Raw genomic sequence first — 19,733 nt, 5'->3', positions numbered from 1 at the left:
GCCTGTGGCGCCCAGACGCGGCTTGAACTCTGAGAGGCGGGCTGGGCCTTAGCCAATGGGCTGAGGGGGTGGGAAAGGAGGTGGGGCTTCACTTGGCCAATCGGCGGGCGCGCCCTCGTTGCCGCTCTATGCCGCTCCGCCCAGGCTCGCTGGTCCCAGAAGGCGCCGGGTTTCCCAAGATGGCGGCCGACGTGTCCGTTAGTCACCGGCCCCCGCTGAGCCCGGAGGCTGGGGCCGAGGTTGAAGCTGATGATGCCGCGGAGCGCCGGGCGCCGGAAGAAGAACTGCCGCCGCTAGATCCAGAGGAGATCCGGAAACGCCTAGAACATACCGAGCGCCAGTTCCGTAACCGCCGCAAGATACTGATTCGGGGCCTCCCGGGGGACGTGACCAACCAGGTATGGGGGGGGAGCGTGGCGGGAAATACCACCGTGCGCGTGCGCGGGGGGAACCGGGCGACACCAACGCTGGCCTGCGCTGGGGGGCGTCGGCGGGAGAGTCCAAGCGCGGGATCAGTGCGGGATCGGGAGAAACCAAGAGCAGAATGTGTGTGGGGGGAAGGTGATGGAGGGAAAAACCAACTTTGGACTGAGGGAGGACGTTGCTAGGGGCGACCACAGGTTGGACGAAACCAAGTGATTGAAGGGGGCGGGGAACTAACTGGAAGGGGGCGGGCAACTTTGGCCTTGTTGGGGGATTGTGAATGGGCTGCTATATTGGGACTGTGGAAGTAGGGATGCCGGTTGCTCCCTGCTCTGATTGTGTTTTTCCCCACCCCCTCTACGATGGGGTGGCGGGACCTTGTATCCAGAAGTTTCAGGGTTGACTAGAGTATGCCTTTCCATAGCACGCGTTTACCGACTCCTCTGAAAGATCCGAAATTGTAGTAGCTCCTGGGGTCTTTTTTCTTAAAAAGCCTCTGGATTAATTTGGAAAAATGGAGTCTAGTGCTCCCAGCTCACAGACTTGCAGACCTTCCCCACTGTTCTGTGCCCCCTCCCTTGACTGATCTGGCCAGGGGTGCCCTTCTTTTGGGGCCTACATGGGGCAGGGCTTCCCAGTGCTCTTTGGACTCAAGGAGATTGCATCTAGTCTGCCCTGCCTTGCCACAGTGGGATGGGTTCTTTCTCCCTGCTGCTGAGAAATCTTTGCTCTCTGACCCACCTGCACATCTGCCACTGACTCCCTGCCCACGAGTAGGCACATGGCTGGTGGGGTCTCAGAGTGTGGGGAGGGGCAGACTTGGGTACAGACCTGGGGCAGGTGCCACTAAGTATGGTCTGGTTTTTTGCTAGAGCTGGCTCTCCTAGTGCCTACCATCTCTCAGCTGGGAACACTCCCATCTCCTTCAGGGTGCACATTGTGTCTGGCAGTAGCAGGCCCCAGAGTTTGCCCGCAAAGCTGGCTTACCAGAAGACCAGCCCTGTCAACAGGAGGGAATTGGGAGGCACGTGAAGCCATGCACTTTGGGGCTTATTAAGTACACAGGGTCCCCAGTCAGGTACCCCTTGCGTGGCATTCCCTCTACTGCCCTCATCAGCTGCATGACCTTGGACATGTTCCTTTGCCTCTCTGAGCCTCAGTTTTTTCACCTACAAAATGGGTTAATGCCCAGTTTGTTGGGACGTTGGAGAGAGTCAGACTTGCTAACTGAGGTTCAGATGAGTTGAAGTTATTTCCCTAAGGGCAGAGCTGGGACTTGAACTCAGACCCATCCGAGTCTTAGGGTGTGTTGTGTTAGTTCAAAGCTTGGAGTCTGCAGCTAGGCTCTGGCTCTGAATCCCGGCTCTGCATGTTTCCTCATTTGTAAGATGGGGATGCTAATTGATCTGCCTTCATAGCTGGTCTACATGGAGGTGGCATTGGGTCGCTGCCTTCAGCCCCTGGTGACTTCATATCCTTTGGCTTCTCTCTCCGCAGGAAGTGCACGACCTGCTCAGCGACTATGAGCTCAAGTACTGTTTTGTGGACAAATACAAAGGGACAGGTTTGTGGGACTGTGTGTTGGGCTAGTGGCAGGAGGTGACAGTCCCTGAAACTGGGAGGGTCCACACCCAGTGTTTCCTGTCCTGAACTTGGGGCCCAACCTTGTCCCCTAGGCCGTGCAGGAAAGACTGTTGTCCCACTCTGTCTCTCATCCTGGGTGCCCATTGTCAGGCAGCCTTGGTGTTCCTCCCCTGGGCTCCCCAGCCAGATACCTAGGTATTGGGCTCCCCTCTTCCCCACGCCATTCCCCCCAGCCAGCCCATCACCCAGACCTGTCTGGTCTTCTCCAAGTCCTCCAGAACAATTGGCGCCCCTCCATTCCCTCAACTTCCATCTGATCCACGCCCCCTCCATCTTTGCCAAAAAGGCAGCCTCACTCTGGTCTGTCTGCCTCTGTGATTTCATGGTCCTGCTTGCCCTCCCCCCCAGTAGCCAGCTCTGATCCAATTGCAGATCTGATCAAATCCAGTCCTAACCTTCATTGTTCTTCTCTCTCTCCAAAAATCTCTGAGGCTCCTCCTGACACTACCTTGCGGGAATGTGCCCCAGCCTCACCACCCCCTCGGGCACCCATCAGGTTCCAGGTGGTTCGCTCTGCCCGTGCTCTTAGCTGTCCACAGTGCAATCCGGGTGGCATCAGGCAGCTTGCGTATTGCCCCAAACGCCCTGCCCATCATAGCACTGTCACACTGGGCTCTTGTCGCTCTCTCACTCACCTGCGTCCTGCACTGGGTGGCTGGCTCCATGAGAACAGGGAGGGGTCTTGTCAACCTCGGTACTCCCCCACTTCCCGCATGGGAAGCTCTCTGTGGATGTTTACGCCTGCCAGGCATTGTGCCAGTATTAAACCTTCCAGGGTCTTTTTTTGCAATCTGTAAGTTGGGTGAGAAGAAGCTGAGGACCGGTGACCCCTGTGTGGCGGGCTAGCGTAGTTGTTAAGTTCTTGGGCCCTGGAGGCAAATGGACCTGGGTTCAAGTCCTGGTCTGGCCTTACTCTGTGGCCACAGGCAAGTGATTTACCCTCCGGAGCCTCAATTTTCTCACCACCAAATTGGGCATGACCTGCTTGGGTTAGCCATAGGGCCAAACATGTTAAAATACCTAAAAAGCTGTGGGTGCCTGGCACCAAATAGGTGCTTAGTAAATATTGGCAGGGGCAACAAATCAAGTATTTACTGAGCACCTAGCATGCCTGTGTGCTAGGTATCAAGAATCCAGGGGTTAACTGACACTCTCATTCATATAGTCTTCCAGCAGTGTTTACTGAATGGTGTGTGCTGGGTACCGGGTACGTAACTGTTAACCAAGTTAACAGATAGTCTAGTCTGCAGAGAAGGGTGTTATTCAGACAGCTGCAAGCACAGAGGTTTGTGTACACGCGCGCACACACACACACACACACACACACACAAAAAAAAACCAGAAGCTCCAGAGCCCTAAAGAGCACAGACACACACACACACAAAACCGGAAGCTCCAGAGCCCTATAAGAGCGCACACACACACACACACGGAAGCTCCAGAGCCCTATAAGAGCACAGACACACACACAGACACACAGACACACACACACACACACACACACCCGGAAGCTCCAGAGCCCTATAAGAGCGCGCGCACACACACACACACACACACACACACACACACACACCCGGAAGCTCCAGAGCCCTATAAGAGCACAGACAGACAGACACACACACACACACACACACACACACAACCGGAAACTCCAGAGCCCTATAAGAGCACAGACACACACACACACACACACACACACACACACACACACACAACCGGAAACTCCAGAGCCCTATAAGAGCACAGACACACACACACACACACACACACACACAACCGGAAACTCCAGAGCCCTATAAGAGCACACACACACACACACACACACACACAACCGGAAACTCCAGAGCCCTATAAGAGCACACACACACACACACACACACACACACACACACCGGAAACTCCAGAGCCCTATAAGAGCACAGACACACACACAGACACACACACACACACACACACACACACATACACACACACACACCGGAAACTCCAGAGCCCTATAAGAGCACAGACACACACACAGACACACACACACACAGACACACACACACACACACACCGGAAACTCCAGAGCCCTATAAGAGCACAGACACACACACAGACACACACACACAGACACACACACACAGACACACACACACACACAGACACACACACACACACAGACACACACACACACACACACACACACACACACACACCCGGAAACTAAGAGCACAGAGCTGGGATCTGCAACAGGAGAAGTCAGGCTAGGCTTTGTGGGGGAAGTGATGTTTGCAGGCAGATTGAAGGGTGAGTGGGGGTTAACCAGGCGAGGCAGCGTGGAGGTCAGCGTTCCACGCTCAGGGAAAAGCAGGCGCAAAGCCCCAGGGCCTGGCACAGTTCAGGAAGTAGCAGCAGGAGATGGGAGAGGAGGTCAGCAAGGCCAGTGGGCCAGGCCACACAGGATCCACTGGCCCCTGTAATGAGAAACCCCTAGACAAGGACAGGGCCCCATCTGATTATCCTTTTGAAAGGCTCCCTGTCGCTGCTGGGTGGAGAGCAAACGAGGAGTGGCAGTGGGACTGGATATGAGAGGTGTTGGTGGCCTGGAAAGGTGGTGAAGGAGGGGTGCAGAGCAGGGCACTGGGGCTTGCCTGCCTGGGTTCAAGTCCAGGCTCCTCCACTGGGGCAGGGGGCACTGCTCTGGACCTGTTTCCTTGCTGGCCAAACGGGGGTTGTCAGGAGTAAGTTATTCTCATTTCCCACGAAGAAACTGAGACCCCCAGAGCCATTCAGGGGCTGGAATTGAAGCCCCAGGCCCCAGCGATCATGTGCTTAACCACGGCTGTGAGTCACCCGAGTTAGTCCCGTGTAGGACCCGGCCAGGCACACAATAGGTGAGCCCTGCTGTGTGGGTGGGGAGCGGGGACGAGAGCAGGAAGCGGGGCTTGGGGAGGCAGGAGACCCCTGCAGCAGGGACTGCAGGCTGCCAGCCATTCCCTTGGCTGGTCCCTGACACGTCCTGGTTTTTGGGTATTCTGAGGTCACGCAAGGTGTAGAGAGAGGTGGGGGGGCGGCGGTGGGGTGAAGGGGGGGTGCCCCTCGGGGTTGCCCCCTGAGCCCGTGCCCCCTCCCGCTGCAGCCTTCGTGACCCTGCTGAACGGGGAGCAGGCCGAGGCTGCCATCCGTGCCTTCCACCAGAGCCACCTGCGGGAGCGCGAGCTGTCCGTGCAGCTGCAGCCCACGGACGCCCTGCTGTGCGTGGCCAACCTGCCCCCCAGCTTCACCCAGCAGCAGTTCGAGGAGCTGGTGCGGCCCTTCGGCAGCCTGGAGCGCTGCTTTCTGGTCTACAGCGAGCGCACCGGCCACTCCAAGGGCTACGGCTTCGCGGAGTACATGAAGAAGGACTCGGCCGCCCGCGCCAAGTCGGACCTGCTGGGCAAGCCGCTGGGCCCACGCACCCTCTACGTGCACTGGACAGATGCCGGGCAGCTGACACCTGAGCTGCTGCATTCGCGCTGCCTCTGTGTCGACCAGCTGCCCCCTGGCTTCAGCGACGGGGACGCCCTGCGCCGGGCACTGGCGGCGGCCCACACGCCCACCTTCTGCCAGGTGAGCCCTGGGCCTGGTGCCGGGGCCTGGGGTACCTGGGGGGGGCCAGAGTGCCTCAGAGGGGCTCTTTGGCGTCACCTGCCTTTTCTAATCTCCTGGGTCCCTTTTTAGTAAAGCAGCGGCAGTGCTACTTTGAATGGGGTTCTTGTTAGAAAGCCCACGTGGTGTAGTGGGTGACAGCCCAGCTCGGAGCCAGATGGCTGGGCCTCAGATCCCAGTGCACCCTTTAGCGACTTGCTTAACCTCGGTGGACTTGGGCCTCCTATAAAACGCAGGTGAGGCCGCCTTTGTGAAAGCTTGGTGCGAGGCTTGCTCACATCTCGCTCCCATTTCCGTGTTCATCAGACTTTTGCCGAGTGGCCTCCTGGCTCCTAGGCCTGGCTTTGAGGAGGCTGTCCAGAGAAGCCCACAGTCCCTTTGAGCCTGGAGGTCAGGAAATTGGGCTTGGCTGGATTCCAGCCCGGCTCTGTGCCTCTGGGCAAGTCACTCACTCTCTGAGTCTTGGTTTCCCTGCTCCATAAAAGGAGTCAACGCTCACACGTTGGGTTGGCAAAACAGTCTGGTTCATCCGAGTCACATGTGTCATGCATGTCTGTGTGCCTGCCGGGCCCTGCGACAGGCACAGTGGTGTGAGAGCAAGCCGGGGCCCACTCCTCAGACCCCAGATAGCCTTACCCACAACCCCCAGCATAGATATTCCTTCAGCACCCACTGGGCACATTCCTTAGAATCCCTTCAACCTAGAACAGCCCAGACAGGCAGGTAACACCCCATTTTCAGGTGGCACAAGTTCAAGTGCCCTACCCAGGGCTCTACAGCCAGGGTGTGGCAGGGCTGGGATGGGAATGCTGCAGCCTGGCTCCAGAGCCCCGGGCCAGCCTGACGGAGCTGGTGTACGGGCCCTGACCCCAGTGGCCATGGGTGAGTCCCACTTCCCTTGTGTAAGTGGAGTCTTAGGAAGCCCGCTCCTTGCTCACTTTGCATTTGGTCACGCTGCTGCCTTCTGTTGCGTACCTGCCCTGTGCTAGGCCCTGGGTGGGAGGCTCAGGAGACAGATGACTTAGCTTGGCAGCCACGTCCTCTCTTATGGAGATGGGACAGCAGGGCCGTGACCAACTTAAGTTCTTGCTCCGAGCCTCAGTTTTCCCATCTGGAAATGGGGCTAGCAGTGCTTTGTGATTAGGTTATTGTGAATGGCTACTGGTACATGCTTCCACTTATAGTAGGTGTCCTGGTTGAATGGAGGCCAGGCTCAGGAGTCAGGCACGTTGAGGTTTGAGCCTTAATCTCCCTCTTTAGGAGCCGTGAAACCCTGGTTGCCCTTTGACCCCCCTCTCTCTTCCTCTGTAAGATGGCACGTGTTGTTAGAAGTTGTGCATCTGGGACTTGGTCAGAGGTGAAGGTGAAGTGCTCAGTAGAGGTGGGCTGACAGCTAGAGCCACCCTACCTGGGCACTCAGAGCAGGTGCACATCTAGAGTGCCATCCTTCCTTGCCCCTGGGGAGCATCTCCTTAAATCCCCACAACCACCGTTTGAGGTGGGTTTGTGTGTTGGCCCCACTTTACAGATGAGGAAAACAAGGCCCAGGGCTGGGCACGTGCAGTAAGGTGGGCTGGGAGTCGAGGTCTGTCAGCTGACCCTGGGGCCCCCCACTCTTAAGCGGGCACCCTCACCTTCCAAGAAGGCTGGATGCCAAGCTGGGAACTGGCCGTCCTGGTGGGGAGCATCGTTTTCAACATCACCAAGATGAGAACATCAGGGAAATGCCCTAGCAGCCCGCTCTGGCGCGCTTTGCCAGTTACTCACACGCCGGTTTCCCTAACATCTCAATGCTGTAGACACTAATAAAGCAGGTATCATGAGACCTTGGGTGTTTTAAGAAGCCTTTTCCATTTAATTTATTTTTGTGAATGGGCAGTCCAGTCCTGTTTGGAGATTCAGCAAGTGCAGAAAGGTCGGTGGTGAAGGTGCCCCCCCCTGGCGCCTCTGCCTGCAGTCCCTGCTCAAACCAGGTTGTGGTGGTGTCTCCTTCTGGTGAGATTTTATTACGCTTCAAACAGATGTGTGTGTCTTCGTGTTCCCCTTTTCCTGACCCAGATATTGCCGTGCTTGCTTCGGTTTGGTTCTTCCCTTCAGTCTTGGGCATATTTTCGTGCTCAGACATGAGAGCTTTTTCATTGCTGTTGGGGCTACACCGTATTCCATTTCGTGGATTCCGCTGTCCTCTGTGGATGGACATTGTCTTGGTTCCATACCACACTCTGCATCACTGGGGACTGGGAGGAGCATCACTGGTTCCTGAAACAGCCATAGCCACACAGAGGTGGCTGGTTTCCTGAAGGGCAGCAGCGTGGCCTCTTCTGCTCCCAGCTCCAGCTCCATGGCCCGGGCAAGGGACTGCCCTTCTCGGAGCCCGTTTCCTCCCCTGCAGAGTGGGAGTGCTGCCCGTGCCTGGCTCTGCGACGTGGTGAAACAGCCCCTGTAGCACCCAGCCCGCGGGCAGGCACTGTCCGGCCAGGTGCTCGCCCGGGATCTGTCTGCCCTGGGACAGCACCCACAATGCCCTGAAAACCAAGAGGTTCGTTCCCTGAGTGGGTGGCAGGCTTGCATGGTGGCAGAGCCTGACCTGACCTGACCTGATGGGGCCATTTGTGTCTTGCTGCAGAGATCTGTGCGTCTGATGTGCGGGAGCCCCAGACCCCAGTGGGGGAACGGACACATGATATATAGCATGTGCAGCATTCTCCCTTTCTTCCAAGAGTCTCAATCCTGGGACACATCTGCCCCCAGGGTCTGGAAAAGGGGCTGTGGGCCTAAAGTACCAACGGGCTGCTGTCAGGGGAGGCAGGGGGGTGCGCGGCTCACTGGCTGTGTGACCTCCCTCCCAACTGGCACATCTGGTCTTGAACCTGAGCTTGGAGGTCATGTGTCTCACCCCCCGGCTGTGTCCTTCCTGCGCCTTCGTGCGCTGGGCAGTCCCCATCAGAGTCCCAGAGTAGCACTGGCCTGAGCCCCAGGGGACTTGACCCATGCGAGGTGGACCCCAGCTTCGCGCTGCTACCTGCTGTGTGACCTCGGGCATGTTGACCTTTCTGAACCTCAGCTGTCTGCTCTGAAAAATGGGTAGGATGCAGCCTCCTAGGGCCATTGAGAAGATTCAATGAGCTAATGCAGGAGCGGGGCTTAGAAGAGTGTAGGGCCAAAAACCCACACCCTCTGGGGAGTTCACGGTCATGATCGGGATCCTAGTCTGGTCACTGTTGTCACTTCACGTGATGGCTGCCACTGCCACTTGGGTGCTCACATCTCCTCCCCCCCCCCCCAGCTGGCATATGGCCAGGATGGGCAGCTGAAGGGCTTCGCTGTGCTGGAGTACGAGACGGCGGAAATGGCAGAAGAAGCGCAGCAGCGGGCGGACGGCCTGGCGCTGGGGGGCAGCCACTTGCGCGTCTCCTTCTGTGCCCCAGGGCCCCCTGGCCGCAGCATGCTGGCCGCGCTCATCGCTGCCCAGGCCACGGTGAGTGCCTGCCTGGGAAGTGTACCCCTGGGGGTGGGGGTGGGGCAACCAGGGGTCAGGCCCTCTCTTAAAAAGTCAGGGTGTCGGCTGGACTCAGGGTGAGAGGGACAGGTGAGCCCGCATCCCTGAGGCTAGGTGGGGCTCTAAGCCGCTCTTCCATTTCTCTTTATAGGCCCTCAATCGGGGCAAAGGACTCCTGCCTGAGCCCAACATCCTGCAGCTGCTCAACAACCTGGGGCCCTCCGCCTCCCTCCAGCTGCTGTTGAACCCCCTGCTCCACGGCAGTGCAGGGGGCAAGCAGGGTAAGGTGGGGCAGGGAGAGTGGCGGCCGGGGTCCACAGCACTCTCGGAACCCAGCACCTCCCCAGGCTCTTTTCCCATCTGAGCTCTAAGTGACTTGAGTCCGTGAGCAGTGGCTGGGATGAGAGTGGCAGTCACCAGAGGGAGCTGGTGCCCTGAGCCCCTCACGGCGGGGGGGGGGGGGGGGGGGGAGCAGAGCCACCTGCAGTGAGGCAGGGTAGTGGAAAGGGCTGTCCCTCCCTGGGGCAGACTCCCTTCCTGGGCCCTTGTTTTGGGGACATCAGTTGTTTTCTGGGAGCTTCAGGCCCGGGGTTGTGCTTAATTGGGGCAGGCGCTTCCATCCAGGGTCCACTGCTCACTTCCTGGTGTCCCACAGGCCTCCTGGGTGCACCTCCGGCCATGCCGCTGCTCAGCGGGCCCGCCCTATCCACGGCGCTGTTGCAGCTCGCCCTGCAGACCCAGAGTCAGAAGGTAATTGCGCAGCCCCGGGCCCTCTGCGCACACACGCATGCCCCTGCCCCTCGTCGGTCCATTTCACACCCCCCTCGCACCTGCCAGTGGCTTGCCATCAGCAGGGTGACAGGACATGTGTTCGTGTCTGTGGCAGGTGCTCAGGACTCAGGTAGTGACTCAGTCTGGGAGAGAAAGTCCAGGCTTCACAGGGGAGTAGCTCGCTGGTGTCTTGCTCCCACCTTCTCAACGCATATACATGGAGACCTGGGCAGACCAAGATGTGTACACACACACACACACGCGCGCGCGCGCCACTGATCCACCCAGTTTGGTTCATTAGGGTCAAGTCAGTGACATGGGTGTGTCTGACTGCCACTGATGGAATTAGGGGCTTGCGTGGCTAAAAGTGACTGGCTCCATGTGTGGCTGTTACACTGTGTTGGACACTGTGCTTCCATGATAGCAGGGGGCCTGGGTGTGGGACAGTGTGCCTGGGAAGGACTGTCATCTTATGTGTGTCTGACAGTGGTTAGCAGTGTGGGTGACGGGCCCTGACACGCCGAGCATATGGTGCATGTCTCCAGGGTCTCTCCAGGGCCTGGTATGCAGGAGGCCCTCCGTCACCACTGGGTGGCCAGATGGGTGACGGCTGGGATGTTGCAGGCACTGGGGGACACTGTGCATGTCTGCCCATGACGGGCTGGGGCCTGGAGTCCGGGTGTGCTGGGTGTGGCGACCCCTGTCCGCTGTCTGAGCCACACTGGCCCATCTCCAGCTGATTATGCTCTGTCTCCAGAAGCCTGGGATCCTAGGAGACTCTCCCCTGGGCACCCTTCAGCCTGGGGCCCAGCCGGCCAACCCCCTCCTTGGGGAGCTGTCTGCAGGTAACACAGACCCTGTGCCCCCTCATCTTTCTGGACCCCGTTCCCACTTCCCCTTTCTGAGCCCCTTTCCTTACTGGGCATGGACACATGACCTCATTTCTCTGGGTCTCAATGGCCCCGTCTGTCAGTTGGGCCCTCACCACCCAGGGTGGCCGGGAGCATCCTGGGAGGTGATGTGCTTAGAGGGCTCTGCACAATGCTCACCACATACCTGCTGGTCCCGGTCCAAGTGGAGGCTCAGGGCCCCAGGAAGACGGGTCCTGTGGGGTTGGGCGCCAACACCACCTTCTCCCTGTAGGGGGGGCCCTGCCCCCGGAGCTGCCGCCGCGGCGAGGAAAGCCACCACCTCTGCTGCCGCCACTACTTGGCCCCTCTGGGGGTGACCGGGAAGCCATAGGCCTGGGTCCCCCAGCAGCCCAGCTCACTCCACCCCCTGCCCCAGTGGGACTCCGAGGCACCAGCCTTAGGAGCCTCCAGAAAGACAGTGGACCTCTGCCAGCACCCCCTGGGGTAAGGCTCTGCCCTGTGCCCAGTACCAATGCAACCTCCTGCCCTGCAAGAGCCTGCCTGCCAGGGGCCCTCACGAATCCAGCCCTCCCACCACAGGTCTCGCTGCTGGGGGAACCCCCAAAGGACTTCCGGATCCCCCTGAATCCCTACCTGAACCTACACAGCCTACTCCCGGCCAGCAACCTGGCGGGTAAGGAGGCTCGGGGCTGGGGAGGCACAGGGAGAAGCCGCCGCCCGGCTGAGGGCCACCTGCCTAACCCCCCAGCCCCTGGAGGTGGTGGTGGAGGCGGCGGCAGCAGCAAAGCCTTCCAGCTCAAGTCCCGCCTGCTCAGCCCTCTCGCCAGCACCCGTCTGCCCCCTGAACCAGGGCTGCCTGACAGCTGTGGTTTCGACTACCCCTCGGTGAGTACCTAGCTGCCATGCGGTCAGCCCCCCGAGGGCTGCCGCTGTGGCCCTTTGTCCCCCAGAGCAAGTCATTCTCTGGAGCATTATTTCTCTAGTACTGAGGGCCAGGTGAGCGCTAGGGAGATTGCGGGGAAGGTGCCAGACCCAGTCCCCACCCTGTCTCATGTCTATTTGTCTCTGCACATCAGACCTGCTTCCTGTCTTTCTCTCCCAAGAGGCATTAGGCTGGCCTTTGGCCTCTTAGAGACAAGGTTCGGTGTCCTGTTGGTCTTTCTGTGCTTCTTTCCCTTCTCTGACTCTTGTCCCTGTCCCTGGAGAGCTGCTCCTTCTGTGATCCCAGCCTCCCCCGGGGTCAGATGTTGCAGCCCGGCCACCTGCAGGCCCCTCTGTGTTATGTTTGGCACACACCAGATTTGCTTATTTATTTATTTTTAAGATTTTATTTATTTATTTGACAGAGCAACAGCGAGAGAGGGAACACAAGCAGGGGGAGTGGGAGAGGGAGAAGCAGGCTTCCCGCGGAGCAGGGAGCCCTATGCGGGGCTCGATCCCAGGACCCTGGGATCATGACCTGAACCGAAGGCAGCCACTTAACTGACTGAGCCACCCAGGCACCCCTGGCCCACACTGGGTTTAAAAAAAGTAACAACTGAAATAAATGTCAACGCTAACATATAAAAGGGCTCACACAATACAGATGCCCAGTGGTCTTGAAACACTGTGAACACGTGGCCCCACAGGGGTCACATGCCTTCACAGCAGCCGTCTCCGGGGCTGATGTGGAACCCCTCCCTGCTGTGGGGCGCACACTGCATCTCATCCCAGCTGTCCAGCCTGCAGTTGGAAGTCACCCGCAGTCGAGTGTGTCCTCTGCTGGAGGGGCCAGACTTCCCCGGGACAGCTGTGCCGTGGAACTCAGCCAGGGGTGAAGCTGGTGCAGACTCCCACCCAACATGCTTCTCTCCCTTTCCTTCAGGATGTGGGACCTCGGCGGCTCTTCTCCCACCCACGGGAGCCGACGCTAGGGCCTCACAGACCCAGCCGACACAAAGTAAGAGCTGCCCCATCCATCTCATCTCCTGGGCGTATCCATTAGCTTTTGCCACATAACAAGGGGCCCCACCACTTGGTCGCACAGAACAGCAGATACTTGATTTCCCACCAGTCTTTGGGGAGGCCAGCAGGTGGTTCCCTGGTGGCACAGCTGGGGCTGAGCAGTCTGCACTGGTTTTGGTCACATACCTGGCAGTTACTAGGCGGGGGAAGGAGCCTCAGCTGGGATGATTTATCTGCGGCCCATGGAGCTCGTTTTCCAGCAGGCCACCCTGTGAGGCTGGCCTGCATGTGGTGGTGGTCCCAGGGTTCCCAAGAGGAAGCAGGGAGGCCAGGCACCTCTGCCTTTAGCGTCATGCTGCTGTCCCATTGGCCAAAGCTGGGGGGGAGGGGGCATTTGGGAGGATCTACAAAATGGGTTGGGTTCTCCAATAATCTGTCTCACTCAGCCCATCCCGCTCTCTGCAGATGTCCCCTCCGCCAAGTGGTTTCGGAGAACGGAGTGGTGGGGGCGGCGGGGGGCCCCTCTCCCACTTCTATTCGGGCTCTCCCACTTCCTACTTCACCAGTGGCCTGCAGGCTGGCCTCAAGCAGAGCCACCTTAACAAGGTGAGGAGCTTCCCCAGCTGTGGACAGTTCCCCAGGGACAGCCAGGATGCAGGAGCCCCTGCGGCCTTTGGTGCCTAGACCCAGGCTGAGGTGGTGGCAGAGCGGGGGTCAGCTCTGCTCAGGGACGAGCTCAGACAGGCCATCCCCACACCTGTGTGTCTTGCACCTAATGTTGCCCAGCCTTCCTGGCCACCTTTCACTCCCTCCCCAGTAGCCTGCGGTGTGGGTGAGATTAGCCCCAGTTGACAAATGAGGCAACAGGCTCAGAAAAGAGAAGTCCCCCCAGTCTCCTAGCTGATGAGTGGCAGAGGCAGGATTCGAGCCTGAAACCCCTTGCCTTTTCCCTGGGGGCCACTTCCTCTCCCATTCCATCTCTCTCCCATGTCTCCCAGGCGGTCGGCTCCTCTCCACTGGGCTCCGGAGAAGGGCTCCTGGGCCTCGGCCCTGGGCCAAATGGCCACAGCCACCTGCTGAAGGTACGGGGGGGGTGGGTGGGGAGGGCAGCGGGGACGTGCCGGGTTGGGGAGCAGTGGCCCCTTGATGGCCTCTGACTTGTCACCCCCTCCCTTCTGTCTCTAGACCCCACTGGGTGGCCAGAAACGCAGCTTTGCCCACCTGCTGCCCTCACCCGAGCCCAGCCCCGAAGGCAGCTACGTGGGCCAGCACTCCCAGGGCCTTGGGGGCCACTACGCAGATTCCTACCTGAAGCGCAAGCGGATTTTCTAAGGGTCCAGTGCCAGAGATGCTCAAGGGCCTGCACCAAATCGCTTTTGGGTTTTCTGGTGTTCTGTTTGTGTTCCCCCCCCCCCTTTCAGTAATAGAAAAATCTCTGAAAGACTTTGTTGACCAACCAGCCAGAACCCAAGGAGTGTGGGGGAGTCTGGGGGCCACACTGCACCTCTGGCCTGCTCCCGGCATGGAAACTCTACAGCCTTAAGAGAGAGGGGCCCTGGCCTGCTCTCTGTCCCCTCCCTGTATCTGCCTGTGTCTGTGTCTCTCTGGGAGTCCTCTCCTGCCTCGTCACTCCTGTATCTTGGCCTTTCGAGTGCCTTGGAGGTTCCCCTGACCTCCCGTGAGGATCAGAGACTGTCCCCCTTTTTTAACTTTGACAATTGACTTTTGTTTCCTTTTCTAATTTGTATTATTTTTTAAACAATCCAGGACGACCCCCAGCTCTGATTCCTTCAAGGTCCAGCATGTCTGGGCCTTCATTCCACTCTTTTCGGTTTGAAATGGCTCAGCCCTCTTTCTCTCATGTCTGCTGCAGGCATGGCTGTGTCCTGCCCCTGCCTGTTCACTCTGACCTGTATTCCAGCTGGGGGTCCCCAGCCCCCTGCCACAGTTCCCTCGCCTTCTGATGCCTTAAAGCTGGGTCCCAGGCCCTGCGGTCAGAGCCTTTTAGATGCCGAGCTCTGGAAGCTTGACTCAGGACCAAATGGCTCTTGCCTGGGGATTGGGCCCCTCTACCCAGGGTCCCCACTCTGAAGACAGTAGAAGGCCAAAGCCTTGGTCTTGGCAAACCAACCCCATCATCCCTCCTACCCAGGCCTATGTGCAGAGACAGGTTTTCTCTGCCAGCTTAAGCCAGTCCTGCTGTCAGTCTGTGGGAGTCCGGTTATCGTGCATCTCACTGAGCCTCTGCTCTCTCCCCCCGCCCGCCCCCATATTGAAGATGAGCTCCACCTCTCCAACCCCAGGCTAGAACACCTGGAGCTGGCCTCCTATTGGCCCAGTGCCCAGTCCAGCAACTTCATGCAGATAAGCTCTGCCCCTGCCCACCAGCAGGACCTGTCGGCCTGAGGAGATCCTGGGCCCTCCCCCTGGCCGGCTGGGCCACCAGCTTCCCTCCCCTGACACGGGGGGGGGGTCCACATCCACTCCAGGGGGGTGTCGTCTCCCCAGTCCTCTCTCACAGACCTTCCTTTGCTGAATTAAAGTTTGTAAGTAAATGGTTTTAAAGAAAGCAGAGCTGGCTGGTTCTTGGGACAAACAGTGGGCTTGGGTGGGTAGTCGGGGATGGCCCCGCAGGTCTTTTCGTGTGTGGGTGAGCCAGCATGGCTCCCTCGCGCTCTGGCAGTCCCTTCCTGGAGTCCTTCCTCGCACGCTTCCCACTCAAACGGCAGTGCTCGTATTTGGGCAATTACGGGCCCTTTGGTCGCGTGGCCGCCACTGGGCATGCCCAGGCCCGGGTCACGTGATGCCTGTCATGGCCGCCTCCGCGTCCCGGGGAGGCGTGAGTGCTGGGTTTCTACTGCGGGCGGCCGGTGGAGCCTGGTGGAGCCGGCCTGGGGGCTCTCGGGGGTCGGGGGAGGCGGCGGCGCCAGTGACAGCCAGAAGATTCCGAGCAACAGGTACCTGGGGCGCTTTGGGGGACAGCGTTAATCCGCCGGACGCCCGCAAGGCGCGCCGCGGCCGCTCACCCAACCGTGTTTTCCAGGCTCGAGCCCGGCGGGGGAAGAAGCAGCTGGCGGCCCCGAGCGGCCCGGGGACGTGTGAGTGTAGGGGGCCAAGTCCCCCATTCTTTATCCCACGAGGTTCCTCTGGTCCCCGCCTTGCCCTGCAGCCTCATCTCTGTGTCCCCCTTCTACCTCGTTCTATTCCCCTGGCCGTCAAGGCCCCCTAACCCTAGACGTGACCTGGCCACCGCGCCCACCATCAAGTTTGGTATCTGCACCCCCATCTGTCCCCAGGGTGAACGTGGTGTTCGTAGACCGGTCAGGCCAACGGATTCCGGTGAGCGGCAGAGTGGGGGACAATGTTCTCCACCTGGCCCAGCGCCATGGAGTGGACCTGGAAGGTGGGAACCCCACACTGGGAATTGGGGAGGTCCTTATTCATTGTTTTAAAAACCCTGCAAATGAGATACGGTTCTCCGTTACTTAACCCCGCCCCCCCATGGCTTCCCATCAAACGTGGCTAAAATCCAGACTCCTCACCAATGTCTCAAACCCTGACCAGCTCTAAACCTTCACTCACTCAGCAGCTATTTATTGAGCATTTATTAGAGGTTATTAACATTCTTGCCCTGCAGGAACTTGTATTCTCTCTCTCCTTCCTCTCTCTAATCTAGACACACTGGCTTTCTTGCTGTTCCTCAAACAAAAAGCCAAGTTCATTCCTGCCTCGGGGCTTTTGCATTTGCTGCTCCAGACATCTGAAGTACTTTCCCACCAGATTAATCCTTCAGGTCTCAACGTAAATGTCATCTTTCTGACAATCTCCCCCCCTCAGCCCCCCTAAGACCCCCACCCCTGGTCACTGTCACCTCAGTGTGCTTTATAGTCCTCCTAACACTTCTCAGTGTCTTGTTTCCTTTTTGTCATCTGTCTTCAGAATGAGATCAGAAACCCTGGTGCTACTTATCGGTTGTCTGTCATGGTATTTAGATGTAATGGGTATTAAAATCAGTATTTGCTGAATAAAAGATAGTCATAGCAGACATTATTTTAAGCTCATTAAATACCTACTGACTGATTGAATCTTCCTGACAAGGTTATGTGATAGGGAAGATTGTTATTTTATAGGTGAGGAAGCAGCCCCAGGTTAAGTTGACATGATCCAGAGTCAAGTAAGTGGCAAAACTAGATTCAAAGCCAGTTTATTTTAGCCACTAATCTGTGCTGCTCTTCTATGTGTATTGAATACCTACTGTGTGCCAGGCAGCAATGTACAAAACAGACAAGGCCCCTATCATTTCACATCAATTTCAACTTAATAGGGACCATAATTCCAGGAGTAAACATGTAATTATATCATAAGCAGCTGGAAAGGGCAGTCTGAAAAAAAAAATGTACAGGGTTATTTGTTGGGTGAATATAATACAGAGCCTGATTTAATCATTATCGGGGGTGGGGATGTTGGGGGGCTGGTCATGGCAGGCCTGCCTCAAGTTCTGTTCTGGAATCCAGTCACCAGGAGTCCAGGACAGAGATTGGAACATGAGTTTTAGAGGCAAGTGGCCTGTGTTCATATTTTGCCTCTTACCAGCTCTATGACTCTGAGCAAGGTACTTTACCTCTCTGGGCCTCTGACGCCTCATGTATAAAAGGGGATAATTTAGTTAACTGTCTCATTGGGTTGCTCTGGAGGATTAAAGAGATCTCGGAAGCAGTGCTGAATGCCTGGCACCTGGTTAGTATGCAGTGCCTAGCTGGGACTATTGTATTCAATAATCTCTGTCTCGTGGGATGAGGGTGCTAATGAGGTGGGAAACAAGACTGAGGAAGAGATTCCTTGGGGGCTGCCTGGGGCTTCAGGGTCCAGACATTTTATCCCCAGGAGACAGGGAGGGTGGGCAAAGTCACCAGGTCCCCCTGGGGGGGTTCTTCCGGGTCAGGAGGCTGCCTTGCAGCTACATCCTCATTATCCAACATGTGTGGAAGACAGAAATCTGTCCCATTCACTTAAAACACATGTCTCTTGAGCATCCATATGCCAGGCTCAGTGTCAAGTACAAAGACGGAGGCCACGTTGATGGAGCATAGGTACGCCCAGAGATTCAGGTGGTAACCTGAGCTTGTGGTAAATGTTGTGCAGAAATTAGAGTCCCCAAGGCCGGGCACGGGTGGGGGCGTGCGGGGAGAGAATAAGAAACAGGAGATGGGGGAACTGGAGAACAGATGAGTTCTGTTGGTAAAAGAGTGGAGAGAAGAACATTCCAGGGCAAGGGTGCAACGAGTGCAGAGGCCATATGCTGGGGACGAGCTTGGTGCATTGGAGTTGGGGGGGGGGGCAGTGTGGCTGAAGTGAGTGAGTGAGGGGTCAGGGGAATCTCAAAGATTGAGTGGAAGAGTTTGGTTTTATTCTGGCTGCGAAAAGGCCTTGGAAGGTTTTATTTATTTATTTATTTTAAGTTTTTATTTATTTGACAGAGAGAGACACAGCAAGAGAGGGAACACAAGCAGGGGAAGCGGGAGAGGGAGAAGCAGGCTCCCTGATGCGGGGCTCGATCCCAGGACCCCGGGATCATGACCCGAGCCGAAGGCAGACGTTTAATGACTGAGCCACCCAGGCGCCCCATGGCCTTGGAAGGTTTTAGACCAGGAGGGACATTATCCCCAAAGAGCAGTTCTCAGCGATCGGTCCAAAGGGTGGGAATGTGTCCAAGGGAAAAGCAGGAAACCCCAGCTTCTGTATCTTTCAACCCTTATTTTCTGGTCTCTTCCCCGGCCACACTTGAGTGTTGAGGAAGCAGGTCCCCTCTTCGGGAGCAAGAGGGAGACGGAAACCCATTTGCCCAGCACAGTGACAGGGTCCCCGCAAGGGCTTACAGGCTGCAGGGACCCTGCCTTTTTCCCCCCTCAGCCACACTGAAGTCAAGTCCACGCTCATTCATGGTTCCATGTACGCAGTCTGGTCCACAGCCTGCTGGGGGGTTGGTCCTTGGGAGACGGGACACCCCGGACGTGCCTTTGCAAAACTTACACACAGCTCGGGAGCAGCTAGCCGAGTGGATGACGGGGCGGAGGGTGCGCTCGGTGCGGGCCCGGGAAGGACGGCCGAGGGGCGCGTGGGGAAACAAAGGGCCTCTTTCCCCCTTCTGTCCTTGACCGCATGGTGCCTACCTGACCGTGCCCCTCACTGGCACCTCCTCACTTGTTGCCCCCAGGGGCCTGTGAAGCTTCCCTGGCGTGCTCCACCTGCCACGTGTACGTGAGCGAGGACCACCTGGACCTTCTGCCTCCTCCTGCTGAGAGGTGAGCGGGGGCAGCCCCAGCCCGACTCCCCCCTGCAGCTGCTGGCGGTGGCGCTGCCCCTCGCCGGCCTGAGAGGTGCCTCATCCCTGCCCTGTGGGGCCCTCACCAGCTGGGCAGCTTGCCGCCTGGTGACTGCTGTTCTTGCTGCAGGGAGGACGACATGCTGGACATGGCCCCCCTTCTTCAGGAGAACTCCCGGCTGGGCTGCCAAATCGTGCTGACTCCTGAGCTGGAAGGGGCCGAGTTCACGCTGCCAAAGATCACCAGGAACTTCTACGTGGACGGCCATGTCCCCAAGCCCCACTGACACCCCGGGCACCCGCGGCCTCGTGGCCGGAACTGGAGGAATAGGCAAGTTGCCAGCCCAGCCCAGAGCATGGACAGGCCCGAGAGAGATGTTGGAAGCAACCAGAAGGCCAGAGGCCCTGCCTCAGAGAGATCCCATGTCCAGGCTCTGGTTTGGGAGGCTGAGGGGGACCCAGCCCTGCTGGGGGGGACTCCCCCAAACTCAGGAGAATCAGTGTGTAGATACGGTGGAATCTAACTGGAACAACAATAAAACTGTCTCACAGACCTCCAGTGTGTCTTGAGGGTGTCTTGAGGGTGTCTTGAGGGTCCTGGGGGTGGGGCGGGGACGGCAGGCCTTGG

The 19,733-nt window shown here is 58.0% G+C and overlaps 2 protein-coding genes across 4 annotated transcripts; both read left to right on the top strand.

Moving 5' to 3' along the window:
* Positions 1 to 12: 12 nt before the first annotated feature.
* RAVER1 (ribonucleoprotein, PTB binding 1) lies at positions 13 to 14,889 on the top strand. Of its 3 annotated transcripts, XM_027582375.2 has the most exons (14): positions 13 to 398; positions 1,921 to 1,987; positions 5,189 to 5,658; positions 8,984 to 9,175; positions 9,348 to 9,477; positions 9,852 to 9,946; positions 10,725 to 10,812; positions 11,111 to 11,322; positions 11,419 to 11,512; positions 11,588 to 11,724; positions 12,704 to 12,778; positions 13,249 to 13,389; positions 13,782 to 13,865; positions 13,969 to 14,889. In XM_027582375.2, exons 1-14 carry the CDS (start codon positions 129 to 131, stop codon positions 14,113 to 14,115), a joined length of 2,202 nt encoding a protein of 733 aa, XP_027438176.1. In that variant the 5' UTR covers positions 13 to 128; the 3' UTR covers positions 14,116 to 14,889. The 3 variants fall into 3 exon arrangements, with proteins under 3 accessions (XP_027438176.1, XP_027438175.1, XP_027438177.1); XM_027582374.2 differs by having other exon boundaries at positions 11,419 to 11,724; XM_027582376.2 differs by lacking the exon at positions 13,249 to 13,389 and having other exon boundaries at positions 11,419 to 11,724.
* A 438-nt stretch (positions 14,890 to 15,327) lies between these two features.
* On the top strand, positions 15,328 to 19,658 carry FDX2 (ferredoxin 2). The gene is given in 6 exon segments (XM_027582381.2): positions 15,328 to 15,471; positions 15,473 to 15,740; positions 15,827 to 15,881; positions 16,080 to 16,186; positions 18,998 to 19,085; positions 19,236 to 19,658. Coding segments are annotated over 6 exon segments (741 nt in total). The 5' UTR covers positions 15,328 to 15,405; the 3' UTR covers positions 19,393 to 19,658.
* Positions 19,659 to 19,733: the final 75 nt, after the last annotated feature.

The sequence above is a fragment of the Zalophus californianus genome, chromosome 1 (assembly GCF_009762305.2).
Source record: "Zalophus californianus isolate mZalCal1 chromosome 1, mZalCal1.pri.v2, whole genome shotgun sequence".
Classification (NCBI taxonomy): Eukaryota; Metazoa; Chordata; class Mammalia; order Carnivora; family Otariidae; genus Zalophus; species Zalophus californianus.
Note: the sequence above shows the minus strand (reverse complement) of the source record. Positions and strands in the feature narration are given on the sequence as shown.